We start from the raw sequence: 16,808 nt of genomic DNA on the forward strand, positions 1-16,808 counted from the left end.
GGACGAGCCTTGCGAGCGGGTCATGCCGTCTGCGGCGAAGTAGTGAGCGCCGATGACGACCAGCAGGCCTGCTGCAGCAGTGCGCTGTGGTCCATGCTTCCAGAATGCGAGTCACGCTGGGCCGCTCGAGGAGATTCGAGGTCGAGATTCGAGGCCGCCTGCTGGTCCGTCGCCTGCCTCGCCCGGACGTACTCGCTCACGCGGGGTTCGAGCCGCCGCCGTCACCGACGCCGCTGCTGCCACCGACGGGTGGCGGCGCTGTCGCATCCGTTCCAGTGGCGCCGCCCTGCTGCTGCTGCTGCTGCTCCTCCCGCGCGATGCGCTCTCGCTGCTTGCGCTCCTTCTGTCGAAGCCGCTTGCGCGCCTTCTTCTCCTCGAGCCGCAGCTCGTCCGCGAGCGTCTCGAGAGAAAGCTCGCCTGCGACAAGGCTCCAGGAACGCTCTGAGAGGCCATGACAGGGTGAGCGTGTGCGAGTGGCGTGGCATGGTGATGGGATGGGAACAGCTCACCGCTGCCGCCGGCACCCATCTCCTCGAGCGCCGCTCGCCGCTCCGACTCGAGGTACGCCGCCCGTGCCTCGGCCTCGGCCTCCGCCGTCCTCTCCGCCTCTGCCTGCAGCCGCGTCTTCCCCGTCGGCACGATCCCTCCGACGCCGCCCAGCTTCTCCGTCATGTCCCTGATGTGTTGCTGCGCCTCCTCGCGCATCCGGTCGGCGCGCTCGCCGCCGATTGCGGCGCCCGCAGCCACATGCCGGTCGGCGAGCTCGGTCGCGCGCGTGATCCGCCGTATCTCCTCCATCAGCTTTGGCACGTAAGTCGGCTGCACAGGGCCGCCGATACGCTCGAGCGAGCCAAAGGTGGGCTCGCAGCCGTCCGCCGTTGTGCGCATCGAGAAGCAGAAACGCGGCAGCGGGCCGCGCGCCTTCCTGATGCTCACAATCTCTCCGACGTCGCTCAGCTCGAGACGCCACAACCCTGGCCGGCTGAGGAACGGCGCGACCAGCCGCAGGTTCGCCATATGAATCCTTTCGCCAAGCTCTTGCTCGGCCGTGCGGCCGCTCATCGCTGCAGGAAGCGCGCGGTGGGAAGGGGTCAGCGCCGAGCCGCAGCGGACGTGTGTTTCTTTTTCTCGAAAGCTTGCGAAAGCGCTCGAAGGTCTCCTGACTCAGTCTGTAAAGTACCACAACCCATGGCTCTGTGCCCCGCTCGTCCCACCGTGTCCACCACGGCGCACGGGGTGATATGGGCGGAGTCTGTTCCAAGCGCGTGTGCGCACACACACTCTCTCTCTCGCTCGCTCGCTCGCACGCGCGGCGTGCGCGAGCGGCCCTCCACGTGGGTGAGGCGGCGAGAATAGTCTCCTCTCCAGCGCTTGCCCTGCAACTGGCCGGGCGTGGGTGCTCCATCCTTCATGCCTTCGCCTTGGTTGGCCTCCTTCTTCTTCTCAAGGTCGAGGAGGATGCCGACGACTCTCTGCACAAGGCCCAACTCCTGGGCACGGGCAGTGGTTGTCAGTGCAATAAGGGTAGAACACCAGGCTAGGCGCGCGGTGCTGTCGCCTGCTCGCGAGAGTCGGGTCGGCTGCCAGCGGAGCGGCCGCTCACTGCTCGGTACCCCCCCTTGCACATCTAAAGCCATCCCTGCTGCTAGGGGGGGGTCTGACCCCCCCAGCAGCAGAGCGCTGCTGCTGGGGGGGGGGGTCCGGACCCCCCCAGCAGCAGAGCGCTGCTGCCGGGGGGGGGGGTCCCGACCCCCCCAGCAGCAGAGCGCACGGACCCAGCTCTCCCGCCTCTTCGCCGCCGCCCCACCCTCCACCCTCGGCTCGTGTTTGAGCGGTACGCTCGAGGCGGTTGTGTTCACCGCGCCTTCGAGCCCAATACACCTAGCAGCCCGACCGCCGCGAAGCGTGATGATAGCGAGAGGTGTACTCCGCGAGGTTGAGCGCTGCACGCGGTACTTGGCGGTGTCGCAGCGTCGAGCAACACTCGGTGTCAGAGCGTCGCGCCAAATCAGTAGTCTCATCACCGAGTGATTGCTGGCCTGTGGCGTATGACCTCACGCGGATATCACCAACGATGAGCATGCGAAGATAGGGAACAATATCTTGTACAGGCTGTGCTCCCAGGGCTGTGCCACGGCGTATGCCGATGGGCTGCGAGAGCCGTATCTTCCCTCCTTGAGGCAGAGGCGCCGCGATGCACGAGAGGCGTAGAAGAGAGGCTGGCGTGCCCCGCACCTCCCGGTTGGCAGTAGGAGGGCCCGCCGGTGAGACCACTGATTTTGGTGCCGACCATAAATTATCGCCACTGGAACGCATGGGCATGCTACTTTTACAGCTGCTGTCTGTAGACTGTACAGAGATGCCAGCACCCCCCACAGGCAGAGCGCTCCTGCTGGGGGGGGGGGGTCCGGACCCCCCCAGCAGCAGAGTGCTGCTGCTGGGGGGGTAAGGATGTGTATAAATATTGAATATATTGCTCCAATACTTAGAGGCGCAGTCAATCTCCAATATATTGTCAATACTTAGAGGGGGTTGGCCCTGGTCTGGTCGGGGTGGACTCCGTTTCCAGCGATGGGAGGTCCATCCCGGGCTTGAGGACGCTCGAAAATCGCCTTAAATGGGCCAAAATCGCTTGAAAATCGCGATTCGCATCAAAATCGCTTTCTGCCATGCTTTCTACTCGCAAATCTTTCGATTTCAAGCCACCACATAGGCGATGTTTGGGTCAAATTTCAACATTTTATGCTTTTTGAGGTAAAAATCAGCGATCAATACGTCAATATATTGTCAATACTTAGAGGGAAGGCTGTCAATATTCAATATCAATACTTAGAGGGGCGAGAATCAATATTTATACACATCCTTAGGGGGGGGGGGTCCCGACCCCCCCAGCAGCAGAGCGCTGCTGCTGGGGGGGGGGTCGGCCATGGCTTTAGATGTGCAGGGGGGGTACCGAGCAGTGAGCGGCCGCTCAGGAGCTTGGCCGCGGAGAAAGGCAAGCTGTTCGCCCTGCGCTCAGCACGCAGCCGCAGAACACGCTTGCGTGGCGTGTCATCCGTGCCTGGAATGACCGTGTCGTACTGGTATCGACGGCCATTCCAGAAGGCGGGGCAGTTTTCGATTGCCGAAGCTGCTGTCTGCACGACCCGAGCCCCCGCGAGGTTCACAGCCTTGTTATTGAGAAGAAAGTACCTCCTATGGCGCTGTGCGCTGGTCTGTGAGAGGTTGAGGTGCGAGCCCTGGAGGCCCTGGGGATGGGGTGAGACTACCCGCGGGCCTAGAAGGCCCGCGCGCAGGGGGGGTGGGACATTGAGACCGGTCATGAATGAGTGCGCGACACGCATGTTGCGAGCAGCGTTGTTGATGTTCTGCGCGTCGCCACAGACGGCGGCGCGCGAGAGCTGTTGCGAGTGGTGCTGGACGAAGCCCCGGGCGCTGCCGGAGGCTGTGCCGTAGTCGGTGCGGTCGACGGCGCTCGGGCTGCCGACCTCTTTGGCGAAGTTGAAGATGATTCTCTTGGTCGGCGGCGCAATGCCGCCCTGGCTTTCGACGAGACCAATTTTGACGATTCCGTTCATGCATCATGGCATGGAGCGCGTCGTAGTACTGTCCCTTGTGCTCTTTGACCCAGCCTTTGCCGGTCGCATGGACGAGCGGCCCCTGTGACTTGTGGCCGCGCTCTTTGCACCCAAGAACCTTGAGCAAGGTTTGGTCGAGGGTGCCGCCTAAAAAATTGTGGTAAGCCCCCCAAAAAGAAAGAAAAAAACTGTTTTTCCGCGCGAGGACTTTTCGAGACTTTCCGAGAGTTGGCCTTTTTGCCATCGCCCAGCCAGCATGGTGGCTGACCTGCTGCTGGCTAAGCTGCGCGAGCTACAGGCAACAGTCGAGTCGACAGAGCCGGAGGCGTCCATCCTTCCGACATGCCTCTCCCTCCTCGATCAGCTCGGCACGGTGCTCGGCGGCGGCGGCCCTCCCCCTTTAACGACCAGGGAGGACCGGTACGGCGGCGTCGAGATTGAGGTACCGATTTCTGCCGCGGACACGCCGCACGCGCTCGGCGTTGAGCTCAGCCGCCGGATTGAGCAGTGGGCCGCCGCGGGCAAGCGAGGGCTCTGGCTCAAGATCCCGCTGGAGTGCGCCGCCTTTGCGGGCTCGGCGGCGGCGCAGGGCTTCCAGTTCCACCACGCAAAGCCGGAGTACGTCGAGATGACCCGCTGGCTGCCTACCGACCAGCCGAGCCCGCTTCCCGCCTACGCCTTCACCCAGGTACCCACCACCGCTCACCCGAGCCGTCACCAAAGTGTCTACTGCCGCCTTTCGCCCACGCCACCGCCTGCGCCTTTAGGTCGGCGTCGGCGGCGTCGTCGTCAACTCCGCGGGCCATGTGCTGATGGTGCAGGAGCGCGGCTCGGCAACACCTCGGCCGACTTCAGACCACTTCGGCTGCCTCGGCCAACCTCGGGCCACCTCGGCTGCACCTCGGCCCAGCTCCAGGCATCCGCCGTGCAGGAGCGCGTCTCTCCGACGGCGAAGATGCAGGGCAGCTGGAAACTGCCGGGCGGGCGTCGCGCGCGCACCGGAGGGCGAGGCTCTTTGGAGGGCCCTTCTCTGACGCTTCTCGGAGCCTTCCACCAGGCGGGCTCGCCGATCCGGGTGAGGACTTTGCCGACACGGTCGCGCGCGAGGCGCGCGAGGAGGCCGCCCTGGCCGCCGCCTCCGGCGGACGCCTCTGAGGCTCTCGGAAGCTTCCCGCAAGGTGCGCGAGGAGACGGGGATCGCCGCCTCGCTGTCCAACGGCGGCGGCGTCGTCTCGCTGCGCCACTCGCACGGTTTCCGGTTCGGCGTGGGCGACTTGTACGTGGTCTGGCGTGGGAGAGATGCTGAGGCTCGGTCGGGAGGGGGCCGAGAGGCGCGCCGTCGAGAGTAGGCGGCGAGTCTGTGCGCGAGGGCAGCGCACGCCGCCAAACGGTGACCATGCAACCATTAGTTAGGTGGTCAAGCTCGTGTGCGAGGGCAGCGAGGAGATCCAGATGAACGAGCGCGAGCTCGCCGGCGCGCGGTGGGTGCCGTGGGAGGAGGTCCGGGCGATGGTGGCGCCTGCGAGCGCAGAGAGCTTTGACGGAAAGGTGAGCCAGACCAACCTCGATTTCATCTCCAGCGCGCTCAGCGGAGCGCTCATCGCCGGCACGCCCACGCCAAGCAGCCGGCCGGGCGTAAGCTCGATGGTCTACACGGCGCGCGCAGCGGAGACTTAGGCGCCTCTGCTCTACCGTACGCTTGGTTCGGAAATTCGCCCAGACAACCAAACGCAATCCCGCAGCGCGCAAAGCGTGTAAGATTCGGACTCGTTTATCCATCGCGGTGGACGGATAGCCGCACATGAGTGGGGAGCGGCGTCTTCCCTCTGCACGCCCGCTCCACGATTGCCAGCGCCAGGCGTAGTGCAGCGGGCGGGTGGGAACCGGATTGGGCGGGGAAGAGACGGGCGGTACTCGTTGTGAAAGACGAGCACGTACGGGGGAAGGACCGAGGGTTGAGGAAATCGGGGGACGCGACCCACCTCGCCAGGCAGGACGGTCCCGCGATCCCGCGCGCCTCTCGCGTCCACTGCGCACGGCACTGGTTGCTGTACATATCCTCTCCGCGCGGCGCGCACCGCCCACCGGGGTCTCTCTGCTCTCCCTCCTCTGCCGACGGGGCGGCTCTAGGTCTAGCTACTCCGCGGAAAAATGCGAAATAAAATCCGTCTCCGCACTCCGGAGGTCCGGACTCTCCCGTCTCCGCACTCCGGTCTCTCCGCACCGAAAAAAAGAAAAAGCGGCCGCGAAAAGCACCTCAATCCTCATCTCGGAGACATCAGATGGGAAAATCATTACCCGTTGGTTACTCTATTCTCGGCATCTCGGTACTCGGACTCGGTCCTCTTTCTTTACATGCGGCTCTGAGCGGGGGGTTTGAGCGCGGCGGGACACACACCTAAACCAAGCGGCACGTGTGTGTGTGACTGTGCGCGCGCCCCCCGGTGTGCGTGAGGATACCCGCAAAGATCTCGTCCGCTGCTTGAATCCCCCCCGCAGCGTCGCAGTGTCGCCTGCCTAGTCCTATAAAGTACACCGGCCGCCGACGCAAGAGGCTACCTCCTGCCGCGCCGGCCGCTTCATCGTCGCCACATGCATCGAACGGCACATCATCTCGACGGCACGTCCCAAAAGGCCCCTGGTCGCAACCCCACGCCCGGCCAGACGGCGCGCACACCCTCGGTCCCTCGCTGCGCCTCATAGCCGCTTGATGGACTTCTTCTTCTCCTGCCTCCTCTTCTCCGCCTCCTTGGTCTCGATTGGCTTTTGCCGCTTCTCCACCGGCCCCCCCTCGCCCGTCGCGCTCGTGCCCGCCGCGCCCGCCGCGCCCGCTACCCTCGCATGCACCTCCGTCATCATCGCCGCCTGCGCGCCGCAGGTCGGGCGCGGGTCGGGTCGGGCGCGCGCGCTCCGCTCGCGCGATGCGGCGCGGGCGATGCGATGTGGCGCGGTGCGTGCGTGCGTCAAGGGGGTGCGGCGCGACACGGCGGAGCGTGCATCACGGCATTGCGTGCGGCGTTGCGCGCGTGCGGTGCGTGCGCGCGCCTTTTTGAAGTACTGGTCGTAGTCCTCCATAAATAGCTTGCCCGCCTCCTCGTTGAGTGCAGACTCTGGGAAGGGGTTGATGAGCAGGCAGCGAACCACCTGCAGCACGTGCCCGACGCCAACGTCCTGCGATGGGGCGGAGGGGAGGAGGCGGTGGCTGGAGGCGGTGGCGGGAATCAGGAGGGAAGGAGGCGGCGACGGCGCCGGTGGTCCCTCTCTCTCGGCAAGGCGTAGAAGCGGCACGGCGGCGTGCTCTCGAGGTGTGCGTGCGCGCGTGCGTGTGCGCGCGTGCGTGTGCGTGAGTGTCGCGGAGGTGCGGCCGACCTGCGTCCAGCACGCGCTTGAGCGTGTGTGCGGACGCGCGTCTCCCGCACTCTCGGCTAGATCTACGGCCACATCTCGGCTCGATCTCGGGCCTGCTTCCAGTCGCGCTTCAGCGTGTTGACGCATATCTCGCCAGCCTTTGAGATGTTCGGGTGGTAAATCTTGGTCAGAAAGTAGCCTGCGGGCGCGGCGCGGTCGACAGGGCGGTGAGAGCGCGCCGCACAGGGGACGGGAGGCGAGGGCGCGCGGGACAGCGGCGCGCGACACTGCGGCGGCGGCGGCGGCGGCGCGCAGCAGGGCAGAGCGCGCGGACCCTTTGGAGGCGAGGCGGGGTAGTCGCTCGGCAGCACCAGCTTCACCTTGAAGGTGCCGCTGTGGAAGGGCGTCGCCACTGCGCGCGGCGGCCGCAGGAAGGGTCAGACTGTGCAGACAGTGCCAGAGGAGGGCGCGCGCAGCGGTGCAGCCATGTGGAGCGGCGCATCGAGCGCGGGCAGGCCGCGCGCGCGGCGCGCACCGGGCCCTGCGATGTCAGCGACGATGTTGGTGATGTCCTCCTCGTTGAGGAGCACCTTGATGCCCTCCAGCGGCTCGTTGGTAAGCTTCCTCAGCTCTTTCGCCACCGCCATGACGACGCTCGGCGCGATGTTCTCGTTGGACTGAGACTGCGCGAGGCGAGGCGCGAGACGAGCGACGTGAGGCCGCGTGTGTGGGGGAGGGCAGCCCGGGGGGGAGGGCAGCCAGGCACCATGCAGCACTCCTCGCTCTCTCTTTCAACCCGCAGTGTTCACACCGCTGTTGAGAAGAAATCGGCCGGGCGTCGTGCCCCCAACAACGCCTCCCCGGCGCAGAGGGCCCCCCGGAGGGATGCTCAACCGGTCCACGCCACGCCGCTTGCGGGGGTCCTATTCCGATTCCGCGTCGAAAAGAAATCCTGATGCCGCAGTTAGAGGGTCATTTTTGAACGCGCGGGCGGCACGGCTGTCTTGCGTGCGTTGTAGAGCGATGTAGAGCCGCTCTACAACGTGAAATCTCTACAACAAACTCTACATCAAAAGCGGCGAACGAGGCGCGCGCGCGTCGCGCGCCACCCACGCGTCGCTCCGTCCGCGCGCGAGGGCGCGCGCCTACCGCGATTCGAACAGGCAAAAGGCGCCCGGGCGAACCGCGAACCGGTCGCGCCTCCGCGGATGCGGGGTTGATAGAGCAGGCTGGCTGCACCTCCTCATGTACCTCCACTTTTGGGTGGCGGTCACGCGCTGCTGACGGCGCTCGTCGACGTTCGCCGCGCTATGGCGCTCGCGGCGCGCTCGTGGCGTTCAGGGCGGCTCGCACAGCGCCCACACACGCACACACGCACACGCACACGCACACACACACACACACACACACACACACACACACACACACACACACACACACACACACACACACACACACACACACACACACACACACACACACACACACACACACACACACACACACACACACACACACACACACACACACACACACACACATGCATGCATGCATGCATGCATGCATGCATGCACAGACACACAGCCCTTTCCTTCCCCCTCAAGACTTCAAGGGCGAGGACACACACAGGACGCACCTCTAGCCCGCATAGTATTGTGGGAGACTCCTGCCGCCGCCCCTGCCACCCCTGTGTCAGTGTGCCTGTGGTTGCGAGAGACTGCCAGTGAGAAGCTGGAGGCAGGTCGCTAGACTGAGATGAGACCGCCAGTGGAGCTGGGAGTCCACCGTGCACCGCGCTGCGAGCCTGTCGTGTCCCTTGTCAGGAGCAGGAGAGCCCCACCTGTGCCCCTGATCGTCCTTCCAAAATCCGGCTCGTGCAGGTGTGGACCCTGTCCTCCTCCCCCATCCCTCGTTTGGGTTTGTCTGTACTTGGAGCACTTGGAGTGCAATCTGTTTTCTTTCTTTCTTTTTTATAGGGTGTTGTGTGCCGTCAGAGTGACCCTCTGTGTCGGTCAGGGATAGGGTCCAGGGCCGTCCATCAGAGAGAGCTCCAGTAAGCTCGGAGACACCCCAGTCAAGAGAGCGCCGTAGAAAAGAAAACCCTGTGTGCCGTCGTTTGGGTTGTTTGTTTTCTTTCTTTCTGTCATCATGCAACTGCCGTCCCTCACAGCCTTCCCATTCGCGCCGTGGCCCCTCCGCCGCAAAGCTGGCCTGGATGCGGTTCGCACAGGATGAGGAAGGCGCTACTCGTAGGGAAGGCGGGGACTTTTGCTGGAGCCCCTCCCCCCCCCCCCCCGGGGGGGGCGGACAGCACACTCTCTGCATGTATGTGAACGTCTATTCACTATTGACCTTCCAGCTTGCATTTCGAGCTCGTCCGCTCGTCGCACGACCGTTGAGGGTCTTCAGGATCAGTCAGGTAAGATCGCCACCCTTGCCGGGGACCAAGGAAGGTGTGTGTCTGAGCGTGTGTCGTTGCAATGGTTACACTTGACGGTATCTTATCTCCCTCACGTGCACGCACGAGAGCACGAGTGACGAGAGCCGTCTCAAGACAACGCACAGCGAGGAGGGAGGCGTGAGGAGCGCCTCGCGTTGCCAAACCGCGGCAGGCAGCGCTCCCTCTTGGCTCTTGTACTTGTTGTCCCGCCGCCCCAGCCGATCGGCTACGACGGGGTGGTCAAGACTGCAAGGCCAAAAGCACCTTTTTACGCCACTACGGCAACCGTCGAGCCCCTGGCGTGCCCTGTCAGATCTCCAAGTCCAAAGCGCAGGCGCACCATGAAATTTCTCCCTTTGGAAGGATGACGGCATCCTCCCAGGTTTTTGCCCTTGGGCGTCTGCCTCTTCCGTTCCCTCGTCGTGCAGAATCTCGCCAATTCTCGCAGAGCGACCTTCATACCTTCATGTCACCTCGCGGTCGTCCAACCAAACTGCACGGTAAATTTCTTTTTCAGGCGGCTCCCGTGGTGTACCTCTGTGTGTTAGTCAGTGCACAGTGGCAGTGCGCGCCAGTCCCATGCGCATAAATAAATAAAGCGAGCGGCATCTCCATGAGAGATGGGCGACGCACGAACACAGAGGCACCAGCGCGCGGAGAGAGGGCGGTCCTCCGGCGGCGGAGGCCGGAGCACCCACATCCCGCTTTTCGCGGGCAGGCAGGTTGTCATCCCCCGTGATCCATACCGCCCCGTTGGAGGGAGGCCGCTCGTCTAAAAAAAGAAAGAAAACACCCAATCCAAGGGAGGGATGTGGGAGGGAGGACGGCACGCCGCCACCACACAGGGATTTTAAGGAGCGGGGTGTGATGCGCTAGCCGTCGCCCACCCTCGGGCGTCCGCCTCTTCCTATCTCTCTTCGCAGGCCGCTCGTCTAAGCTCGTCTAGAATGCGCCCATTTTTTTCTGTCGGAGGCTGGAGAGAGGCTTGGGTCGGAGACTCGGAGTGGAGGCAGACTGTACATCTTCTATCCGCCCACGCAACACAGTTCATGCACCTCATGATGGTCCTCCTCGCGCACACGCAGCCGCTGCGGACGGCGCTGCTGCGGCCGTGCGCGTCTCGCGCCGTGCGCGCCCTCGGCGCCCGCGCCTGCAGCAGCGACGCGGCCACCGCGCCGGCCGAGGCAGCGGCGGAGCCGGAGCAGCTGCGATCGACGTTTCTGGAGACGATGCGCTGGCGCGGCTTCCTCCACCAGTCGACCGACCTGGCCGCGCTCGATGACGCGATGAGCGGCGGCCGCGTCGTCGCGTACCTCGGCTTTGACGCGACTGCGAGCAGCCTGCACGTGGGCTCGCTGCTGCAGATCATGCTGCTGCGCCACTTCCAGCGCGCGGGGCACAAGCCGATCGTGCTCGTCGGCGGCGGCACCACCAAGGTCGGCGACCCTTCTGGGAAGGACTCCTCGCGGCGGCAGCTCTCACGCGGCAGGGCGAGAACCTTCTCGGAACCTTCTCGGCAACGTCGCTGTAGGACGCGTCGCGGCAGCTGCTCGACGAGGAGGCGATCGCCTCAAACATCGAGGGTATCTCGCGCGTGTTTGGGCGCTCCCCGACCGCTTGCGGCGGACGCGGCCTCCCGCCTCGTCTGCCGCCTCTCCAGCCTTCTCGGGGCCGCCGCTAGGCGCTTCCTCACCTTTGGCGAGGGGCCGACGGACGCTCTGCTCGTCAACAACGACGCGTGGCTCTCTCCGCTCTCGTACCTCGCCTTCCTGCGCGACTACGGCAGGCGCTCCGCCACCCGCCACCCGCCCCTCTCCCCACCTCTGACCACCCCCCTGACTAGTCTGCATCGCTGCCGGTCGCCCGCTGCCGCGACCCGGGCAGCGGGCGCTGCAGCACCTACCGCATGCTAACCAACTGCATGCTAACCCGAACACCCGAGCCCCGAGCCTCGACCCGAGCCCGAGCCCCCCCCGGCCACCGGCAGGCACTTTACCATCAACCGCATGCTCTCCTTCGAGTCCGTCAAGCAGCGCCTCGCGCGCGAGTCGCCTCTCTCCTTCCTCGAGTTCAACTACATGATCCTCCAGGCAGACGGCTCGAGTAGCAGTGCCACTGCGACCACCATCGCCGCTACTCCTCCTCCTCCTCCACTCCGTACCACTCCGACTGCCACCACTCCCCTCCCGACCAGGCCTACGACTTTCTCGAGCTTCACCGGCGGCACGGCGCGACGCTGCAGTTCGGAGGCTCCGACCAGTGGGAAACGTCATGTCGCCGCCATTCCCGAGACTTGTCCGAGACTTGTCCGTAGGCTCCGACCAGTGGGGAAACATCATCTCTGGCGTCGAGCTCGGGTGGCGGTGGACGGCGCACGGCTGCTCGCCGGAGCGTCTCGGACCCTTCTCGGACCCTTCCCCGCAGGCGGAGGGCGGACGGCGCGCAGCTCTTCGGCCTCACTGCACCGCTCGTCACGACGGCGCGGCGGCGAAGAGGCCGGCAGCGCGGGCGAGGCGGGCCTTCGGCCGACGTGTGTGGTCGGAGCCCGGTCTAGGCGGACGGCAAGAAGATGGGCAAGACGGCGGCGGGGGCGGTCTGGCTCAACGAGGACCTCCTCTCGCCGTACGAGTATTGGCAGTTTTGGAGAAACACCGCCGACGCCGACGTCGGCCGTTTCCTGCGATTCTTCACCGAGCTACCGCAAGACGAGGCCGAGATGGGCCGAGATGAGCCGAGATGAGCCGAGATGAGGAGAGAGGGAGGGGCCGGCGAATCTCGGCGAATCTCTGTGAATCTCGGCGAATCTCGGCCGGCCAATCTCCCGCCACGCCCCCGCCACTCTCCGCCAGGTCGAGAAGCTCGAGGCGCTGCGCGGTGCGCAGATCAACGACGCCAAGGCGCGTCGCCGACGCCGCCGCTCTGCGCGGAGTGTCATGGAGGCGTGACCTGTCTGTCGGACCTCGGGTCGTAGGTGGTCCTTGCCAACGAGGCGACCCGCATGCTGCACGGCGAGGCGTGTGCGGCGCCGGGGCCAGGCACACGTCTCGCAGACACGTCCGGTACGCGTCACGGCCATGACAACGCAGGCGTGCCTCGCGGAGATCCAGGCGACCGCCGCGTCGCTCTTTGCCGCGGGCGGCGGCGGCGGCGGCGGCGGCACAGCGTCGCTCAAGCGGGTGAAGCTCTCTGCGGACGAGGCGGCGGCGGGCGTGCCGGTCGTCGACTTGTTCGTGTCGCTCGAGCTCGGAAAGAGCAAGTCCGAGGTGCAGCCGCGATACCGCCGAGAGGCATCTCGGTCTCGGATGAACTTCGGCTTGCGTTCTCCGGCAGGTGCGGCGGCTCGTCGCCGGGGGGGGCGCCAAGCTCAACGATGTCAAGATCGAGGACGCCGCGCTGCTCATCTCGACGGCGAGCTTCGAGGCCGCCAGCGAGATCAAGCTCTCGGCGGGCAAAAAGAAGCACGGCGTCGTCGAGCTCGCACAGTAGCGGCTAGCGTGCGGCGCACACGGCACGGCTACGACCAGAACCACACGGCTAGGCCCCTCCAACATGCCCTCCCTCCATCCGCTTGCACGCTGCTGGTGGCAGATGACAGCCTTGGCCCTTGCGGCTTGCGCGAAGTCACTAATTCTGCGGCTTGGGGCTTGGGTGGCGAGGACACATCGTAAACGCGTACTCTAATCAACATAAATAAAGAGATTCGAGGTCTTATTCTCGCACCCACTCGTCCAACTGGGTTCACACCAAGGAATCGGTGACATCTCCTAGTATATAGAGAGGTAACAGGTTCCCATCCCCCCCCTAGAGCCGTACGCCCCTACCCGTTTATATTTTGTTTATTTTTTGTGCGGGTTGTACGGCTTATTTATTTTTGTGTGTTGGTGTTGGGGAGAACTTCGCTCCCGCGGTCGTGTGTTCGTCGTGTGCGGCCGTGGGGCTCGGAAACCATAACCAACACGTGTGCTGAACTAACAGAGTACCTTCATTGTTTTCTACTCTCACTCGTTGTCGGTGGGTGCGGCGCGCGCCCGCGCGCGAACGGGTTGAGATCCGCGGACGCGTCGATTGTTCCCCGCCGCGAGATCGGCCAGACGCGCACCACGGGCCGCGCGACCACGTTCTGCCTCGGGAGCGGGCCCCAAGTCCGGCTGTCGGTTGAGCGCTCCGGGCAGTCGCCAAGCACAAACAGGCTGCCGTCGGGCACAACGCGAGCGAAAGTGACGGCGCGGGGCTCGCCGCCGGACTCAGCCTTGATGCCGCCGCCGCCACCGCGCGGCCCTGCGCACTGGAGCGGCGGTGCGTCGCGCGGCTCGCCGTTGACGACGATGCCGCCCTCCGGCGTGAGCGCGACCTTGTCGCCGCCGATGGCCGCCACTCGCTTCACAAAGAGGTCTCGCCCGCCGAGCGTGCCGCCGGCCGCCCTCACCTGCTGCTGCAGCTCGGCGGGCGGCGAGAACAGGACGAGGTCGCCTGAAGGAAGCTTCGAGGGAGAGGTCGAGGGCAAGTCTGGGGCGAGCGGCGAGGCGGCGAGAAGTCACCCCTCTCATACGGCAGGTTGACCAGCCGAGACACCTTCTCGGCGAAAATCACGTCGCCGACGGCGAGCGTCGCCTCCATCGAGCGTGACGGGATCGCGTAGAAGGAGCCAAGCTGCTCAGTCATGAGTCACGGTTTGATGGGTGATTCGTGCCGGGATCGCGGACAAGGATCCGCTGCGACGGCGAGCGGCGTGCGATCATTTTGCCTCATGCGCCGGTCTCAGCGTGCTCTCTCGATCCGATCTCTCTCTGTGCAATCTCGGCGCGATCGCGTCGCCTGCGAGGCAAGGAAGCCGGCCCACAGCGGCGAGGCGCCGACAAGGACGAGGGCGACCAGCACGCGGCCTGAGCTCCGCGCCTGTTCTCACCGGCAGCCTTGGAGAGATGCCCCCCCAACAGCCGCGAGCAGGCGGCCCAGGCTCCCGCGCCGCATAAGCCAGCCGCGCGGGCAGCGCTCGGAACCCGAGCCGAGATGCGAGCGGAGGCAGCGCGTCGGCCGGCACGCCCACCGGCCAAGTCTGGCCCTCCCTCGTCAACGTCGCCCTCGAGCCGTCCGCGGGCGCCTCCCGCGTCCGCTTGCTGAGCGGCGTGGCCACGCCCCGGAGGAGCGACGCGCCAGGCAGGGAGCTGCCTGCGGGCAGGCTCCGTGACCGGTCCGGGAGACAAGTCTGGGAAAGGTCTAGCCCTGCGCCGGCTCGAGAGCTGCCGGTATCGTCGTCGTCGAGCAGCAAGGCGCTCTCCCCACCGCGGCCCTCGCCCTTGCCCCCGAGGCGTGCGCCGCCCTCCTCTCGCGCCGCCTTGGAGGTGGGTAGCAAGTACACCTGCAGCCAGTGATACCGCTGAGCACCACGAAACTCTGGCCCTATCAGCCTCGCCCAACTCGCAGCAGCTCGCCATCTCTCATCGCGGCTCGTCGCGGCTCAATCTCGGCGCATCTCAGCGCCGCACCACGCCGCCCTCGCCGCTCGCCGTGTCGCACTCGAAGCGCGGCTCGCCCTCCGCCGAGAGGATGCGCATCACGCGGTACTCGAGCCCCGGCGTGCAGCGGTAGGCGCCTGCAGGAAGGACAGGTCCAGGACAGGTCCAGGAGGAATCCGTCCCCGCGGCGTGCAGTGGCAAGCGCCGCCCGCGCTGAAGCCGCCCGCGCCGCTTCCACCCGCGCCGCCTCCGCCGCCTCCCAATGCAACGACCACCTCTCCGCACCGGATCGAGCCGGCGGGCAGCCGCTGCGTCTGCTCCGCCAGCGCCGCGAAGCTCGACCCGCTGGCGCACGGCCGCTCGCCCCACACGCTTAGCCTGTGAGGCGGGCGGGCGACGCGCTGATGGCGACACGCGGCGCCGAAGCGCGAGCCTCTGTGCTGCTCAGTCGGCGATGCTAAGCGGCGCAGCGAGGTGCTCCGAGGCGTGCAGCAGCGTGTGAGGAGGCCGGGTGCGTGTCTGCTACCGGCGCTAGCGCTCACTCCACGTCGACGGCGAGGACGCGCTGCTCATTCTGCTCGAGTTCGCGCAGGAGGTCGCTCGAAGAGTAGAGGTGGGCTCCCCAGTCGTCGCACCGCCCGACCGACTCACCCGCCTCCTTGGCTTCGCAAAAGGTCATGCCGCATCTGAAGGTGCTGCCGCGGACACAGCCTGGCGCTCGAGCGGCCGGCGCCACCTCGAGAGCCGCGGGGCTGGGAAGCACCTGCAGGCTCATCGCGAAGGTGGCGTCCACCTCTTTGCCTCCTCCTGCAAGTCGCTTGATGTAGACGCCGACGCGGTCGGCGTAGGACTCGCCGGCGCCAAGCAGGTACAGCTGAACTTGCCAGCTGCTGCCGCCCGCCTCAAAGGGCGGCGAGTCGATTCGTGCTCCAGGTGTGGAAGTTGTCTCGTCGGCGAGGAGTCGGGCAAGGGTGCGGCGTGGAAATGGAATGGTTTTGGTCAGCTCTGCGATCGGCGTCCGGCGAGGAAGGCTGAGGTGAGACAGTGCAAAGAGCAGCATCTCAGACAGATGGAGGCTGGCGACAGATGGAGGGCAAAACAAAATGTCTACACGCATCTACCCTTATAAGTCTCTCGTGTCGGCGCCGTCGCTCTTTTAACCGTAGAACGTCCCAGCTGAACACCGCCCGCCGACGATCGATCAGTCCACAATCGTCGGCCCGCAGCGACCCGGCACCCCGCAGCGACCCGCAGCGATGGATGCCGCCCCCCACGGCCCCTACGGCCGACGCGCCGATGCACGACCGGCCTCCGTCGGACGGCTCTCCGGCCTCTCCGGCCGCTGACGAGGCCGCCCATGCTGCTGCCGATCCGGTCCCTCTCACGCTCAGCGATATCCGCACAAGCTACGACAACTTCGAGGTCGCCGGCTTTGGCCAGGTGCAGCCACCACCTGCTTGCCTCCATGTTCACGCTTCGCGCCCCTTCCCCCCTCTGACGCCGCCGTATACCGTAGGTGAGGGGCACGACTACCCGCCTGGAAGGCGCTCTCATCAGCAAGTCACCCAGGCACCAACTCCTGGGCGTTTACGCTTGACTACGAAACCATGCAGTGGATGCAGCTCGATCAAAACGGCGACGCCAACAGCTGGTCCCTGGGCGAGTTCCTCGCCCAGGATGAGGTGCGAGTCATGATGCTCGACCCAGCGTGCACCAAGTCGCTCACATTCCGTGAGTTCGTCAACGGGCGATTGCGATCTCGAACTCCGACAACTGGACTGGTGCACCAGCCGCGGAGGACGATGGCTCCCTCGACGACATCCCTTCATCGACGGACGCCTTCACCGCCGCCGGCCCTGGGCCATCCATCGCGGCCTCCGACTGGCTGCCGCAGCTCACACCCTAATCTATCTGCCTTAGGCACGGAGCCAACGGAGCCATCGCGCACGCCCGCAGCACCTCGCGTGCGGCTCCGAGGTCTCCCGC

At 65.6% G+C, this 16,808-nt stretch overlaps 7 protein-coding genes across 7 annotated transcripts; 2 read left to right on the forward strand and 5 right to left on the reverse strand.

Moving 5' to 3' along the window:
• Nucleotides 1–20: 20 nt before the first annotated feature.
• On the reverse strand, nucleotides 21–1,062 carry EMIHUDRAFT_225244 (hypothetical protein; the record flags this gene model as incomplete). The annotated part of the gene is made up of 2 exons (XM_005790036.1): nucleotides 21–177; nucleotides 503–1,062. 2 exons carry the CDS (start codon nucleotides 1,060–1,062, stop codon nucleotides 21–23), a joined length of 717 nt encoding a protein of 238 aa, XP_005790093.1.
• A 102-nt stretch (nucleotides 1,063–1,164) lies between these two features.
• On the reverse strand, nucleotides 1,165–2,082 carry EMIHUDRAFT_225245 (hypothetical protein; the record flags this gene model as incomplete). The annotated part of the gene is made up of 4 exons (XM_005790037.1): nucleotides 1,165–1,194; nucleotides 1,335–1,490; nucleotides 1,776–1,864; nucleotides 2,025–2,082. The coding sequence occupies 4 exons, from the start codon at nucleotides 2,080–2,082 to the stop codon at nucleotides 1,165–1,167; spliced, it is 333 nt and encodes a 110-aa protein (XP_005790094.1).
• A 1,752-nt stretch (nucleotides 2,083–3,834) lies between these two features.
• EMIHUDRAFT_225247 (hypothetical protein) lies at nucleotides 3,835–5,255 on the forward strand (the record flags this gene model as incomplete). The annotated part of the gene is made up of 6 exons (XM_005790038.1): nucleotides 3,835–4,266; nucleotides 4,346–4,393; nucleotides 4,510–4,564; nucleotides 4,636–4,673; nucleotides 4,757–4,861; nucleotides 4,992–5,255. The coding sequence occupies 6 exons, from the start codon at nucleotides 3,835–3,837 to the stop codon at nucleotides 5,253–5,255; spliced, it is 942 nt and encodes a 313-aa protein (XP_005790095.1).
• Nucleotides 5,256–5,855: 600 nt separating this feature from the next.
• Nucleotides 5,856–7,704, reverse strand: EMIHUDRAFT_440316 (hypothetical protein). The gene is made up of 6 exons (XM_005790039.1): nucleotides 7,693–7,704; nucleotides 7,462–7,609; nucleotides 7,261–7,338; nucleotides 7,020–7,125; nucleotides 6,564–6,780; nucleotides 5,856–6,443 (listed from the first exon to the last, which is right to left on the reverse strand). Exons 1-6 carry the CDS (start codon nucleotides 7,693–7,695, stop codon nucleotides 6,276–6,278), a joined length of 720 nt encoding a protein of 239 aa, XP_005790096.1. The 5' UTR covers nucleotides 7,696–7,704; the 3' UTR covers nucleotides 5,856–6,275.
• A 2,723-nt stretch (nucleotides 7,705–10,427) lies between these two features.
• On the forward strand, nucleotides 10,428–13,059 carry EMIHUDRAFT_466998 (mitochondrial tyrosyl-tRNA synthetase; the record flags this gene model as incomplete). The annotated part of the gene is made up of 9 exons (XM_005790040.1): nucleotides 10,428–10,802; nucleotides 10,898–10,962; nucleotides 11,048–11,224; nucleotides 11,354–11,523; nucleotides 11,681–11,723; nucleotides 11,791–11,836; nucleotides 11,921–12,031; nucleotides 12,453–12,629; nucleotides 12,697–13,059. The coding sequence occupies 9 exons, from the start codon at nucleotides 10,428–10,430 to the stop codon at nucleotides 12,850–12,852; spliced, it is 1,320 nt and encodes a 439-aa protein (XP_005790097.1). The 3' UTR covers nucleotides 12,853–13,059.
• A 289-nt stretch (nucleotides 13,060–13,348) lies between these two features.
• On the reverse strand, nucleotides 13,349–14,028 carry EMIHUDRAFT_225250 (hypothetical protein; the record flags this gene model as incomplete). The annotated part of the gene is made up of 2 exons (XM_005790041.1): nucleotides 13,349–13,836; nucleotides 13,905–14,028. The coding sequence occupies 2 exons, from the start codon at nucleotides 14,026–14,028 to the stop codon at nucleotides 13,349–13,351; spliced, it is 612 nt and encodes a 203-aa protein (XP_005790098.1).
• Nucleotides 14,029–14,840: 812 nt separating this feature from the next.
• Nucleotides 14,841–15,882, reverse strand: EMIHUDRAFT_225251 (hypothetical protein; the record flags this gene model as incomplete). Its single annotated transcript, XM_005790042.1, has 3 exons — nucleotides 14,841–14,959; nucleotides 15,098–15,200; nucleotides 15,370–15,882. 3 exons carry the CDS (start codon nucleotides 15,880–15,882, stop codon nucleotides 14,841–14,843), a joined length of 735 nt encoding a protein of 244 aa, XP_005790099.1.
• Nucleotides 15,883–16,808: the final 926 nt, after the last annotated feature.

The sequence above is a fragment of the Emiliania huxleyi genome, assembly GCF_000372725.1.
Source record: "Emiliania huxleyi CCMP1516 chromosome Unknown EMIHUscaffold_123, whole genome shotgun sequence".
Classification (NCBI taxonomy): Eukaryota; Haptophyta; order Isochrysidales; family Noelaerhabdaceae; genus Emiliania; species Emiliania huxleyi.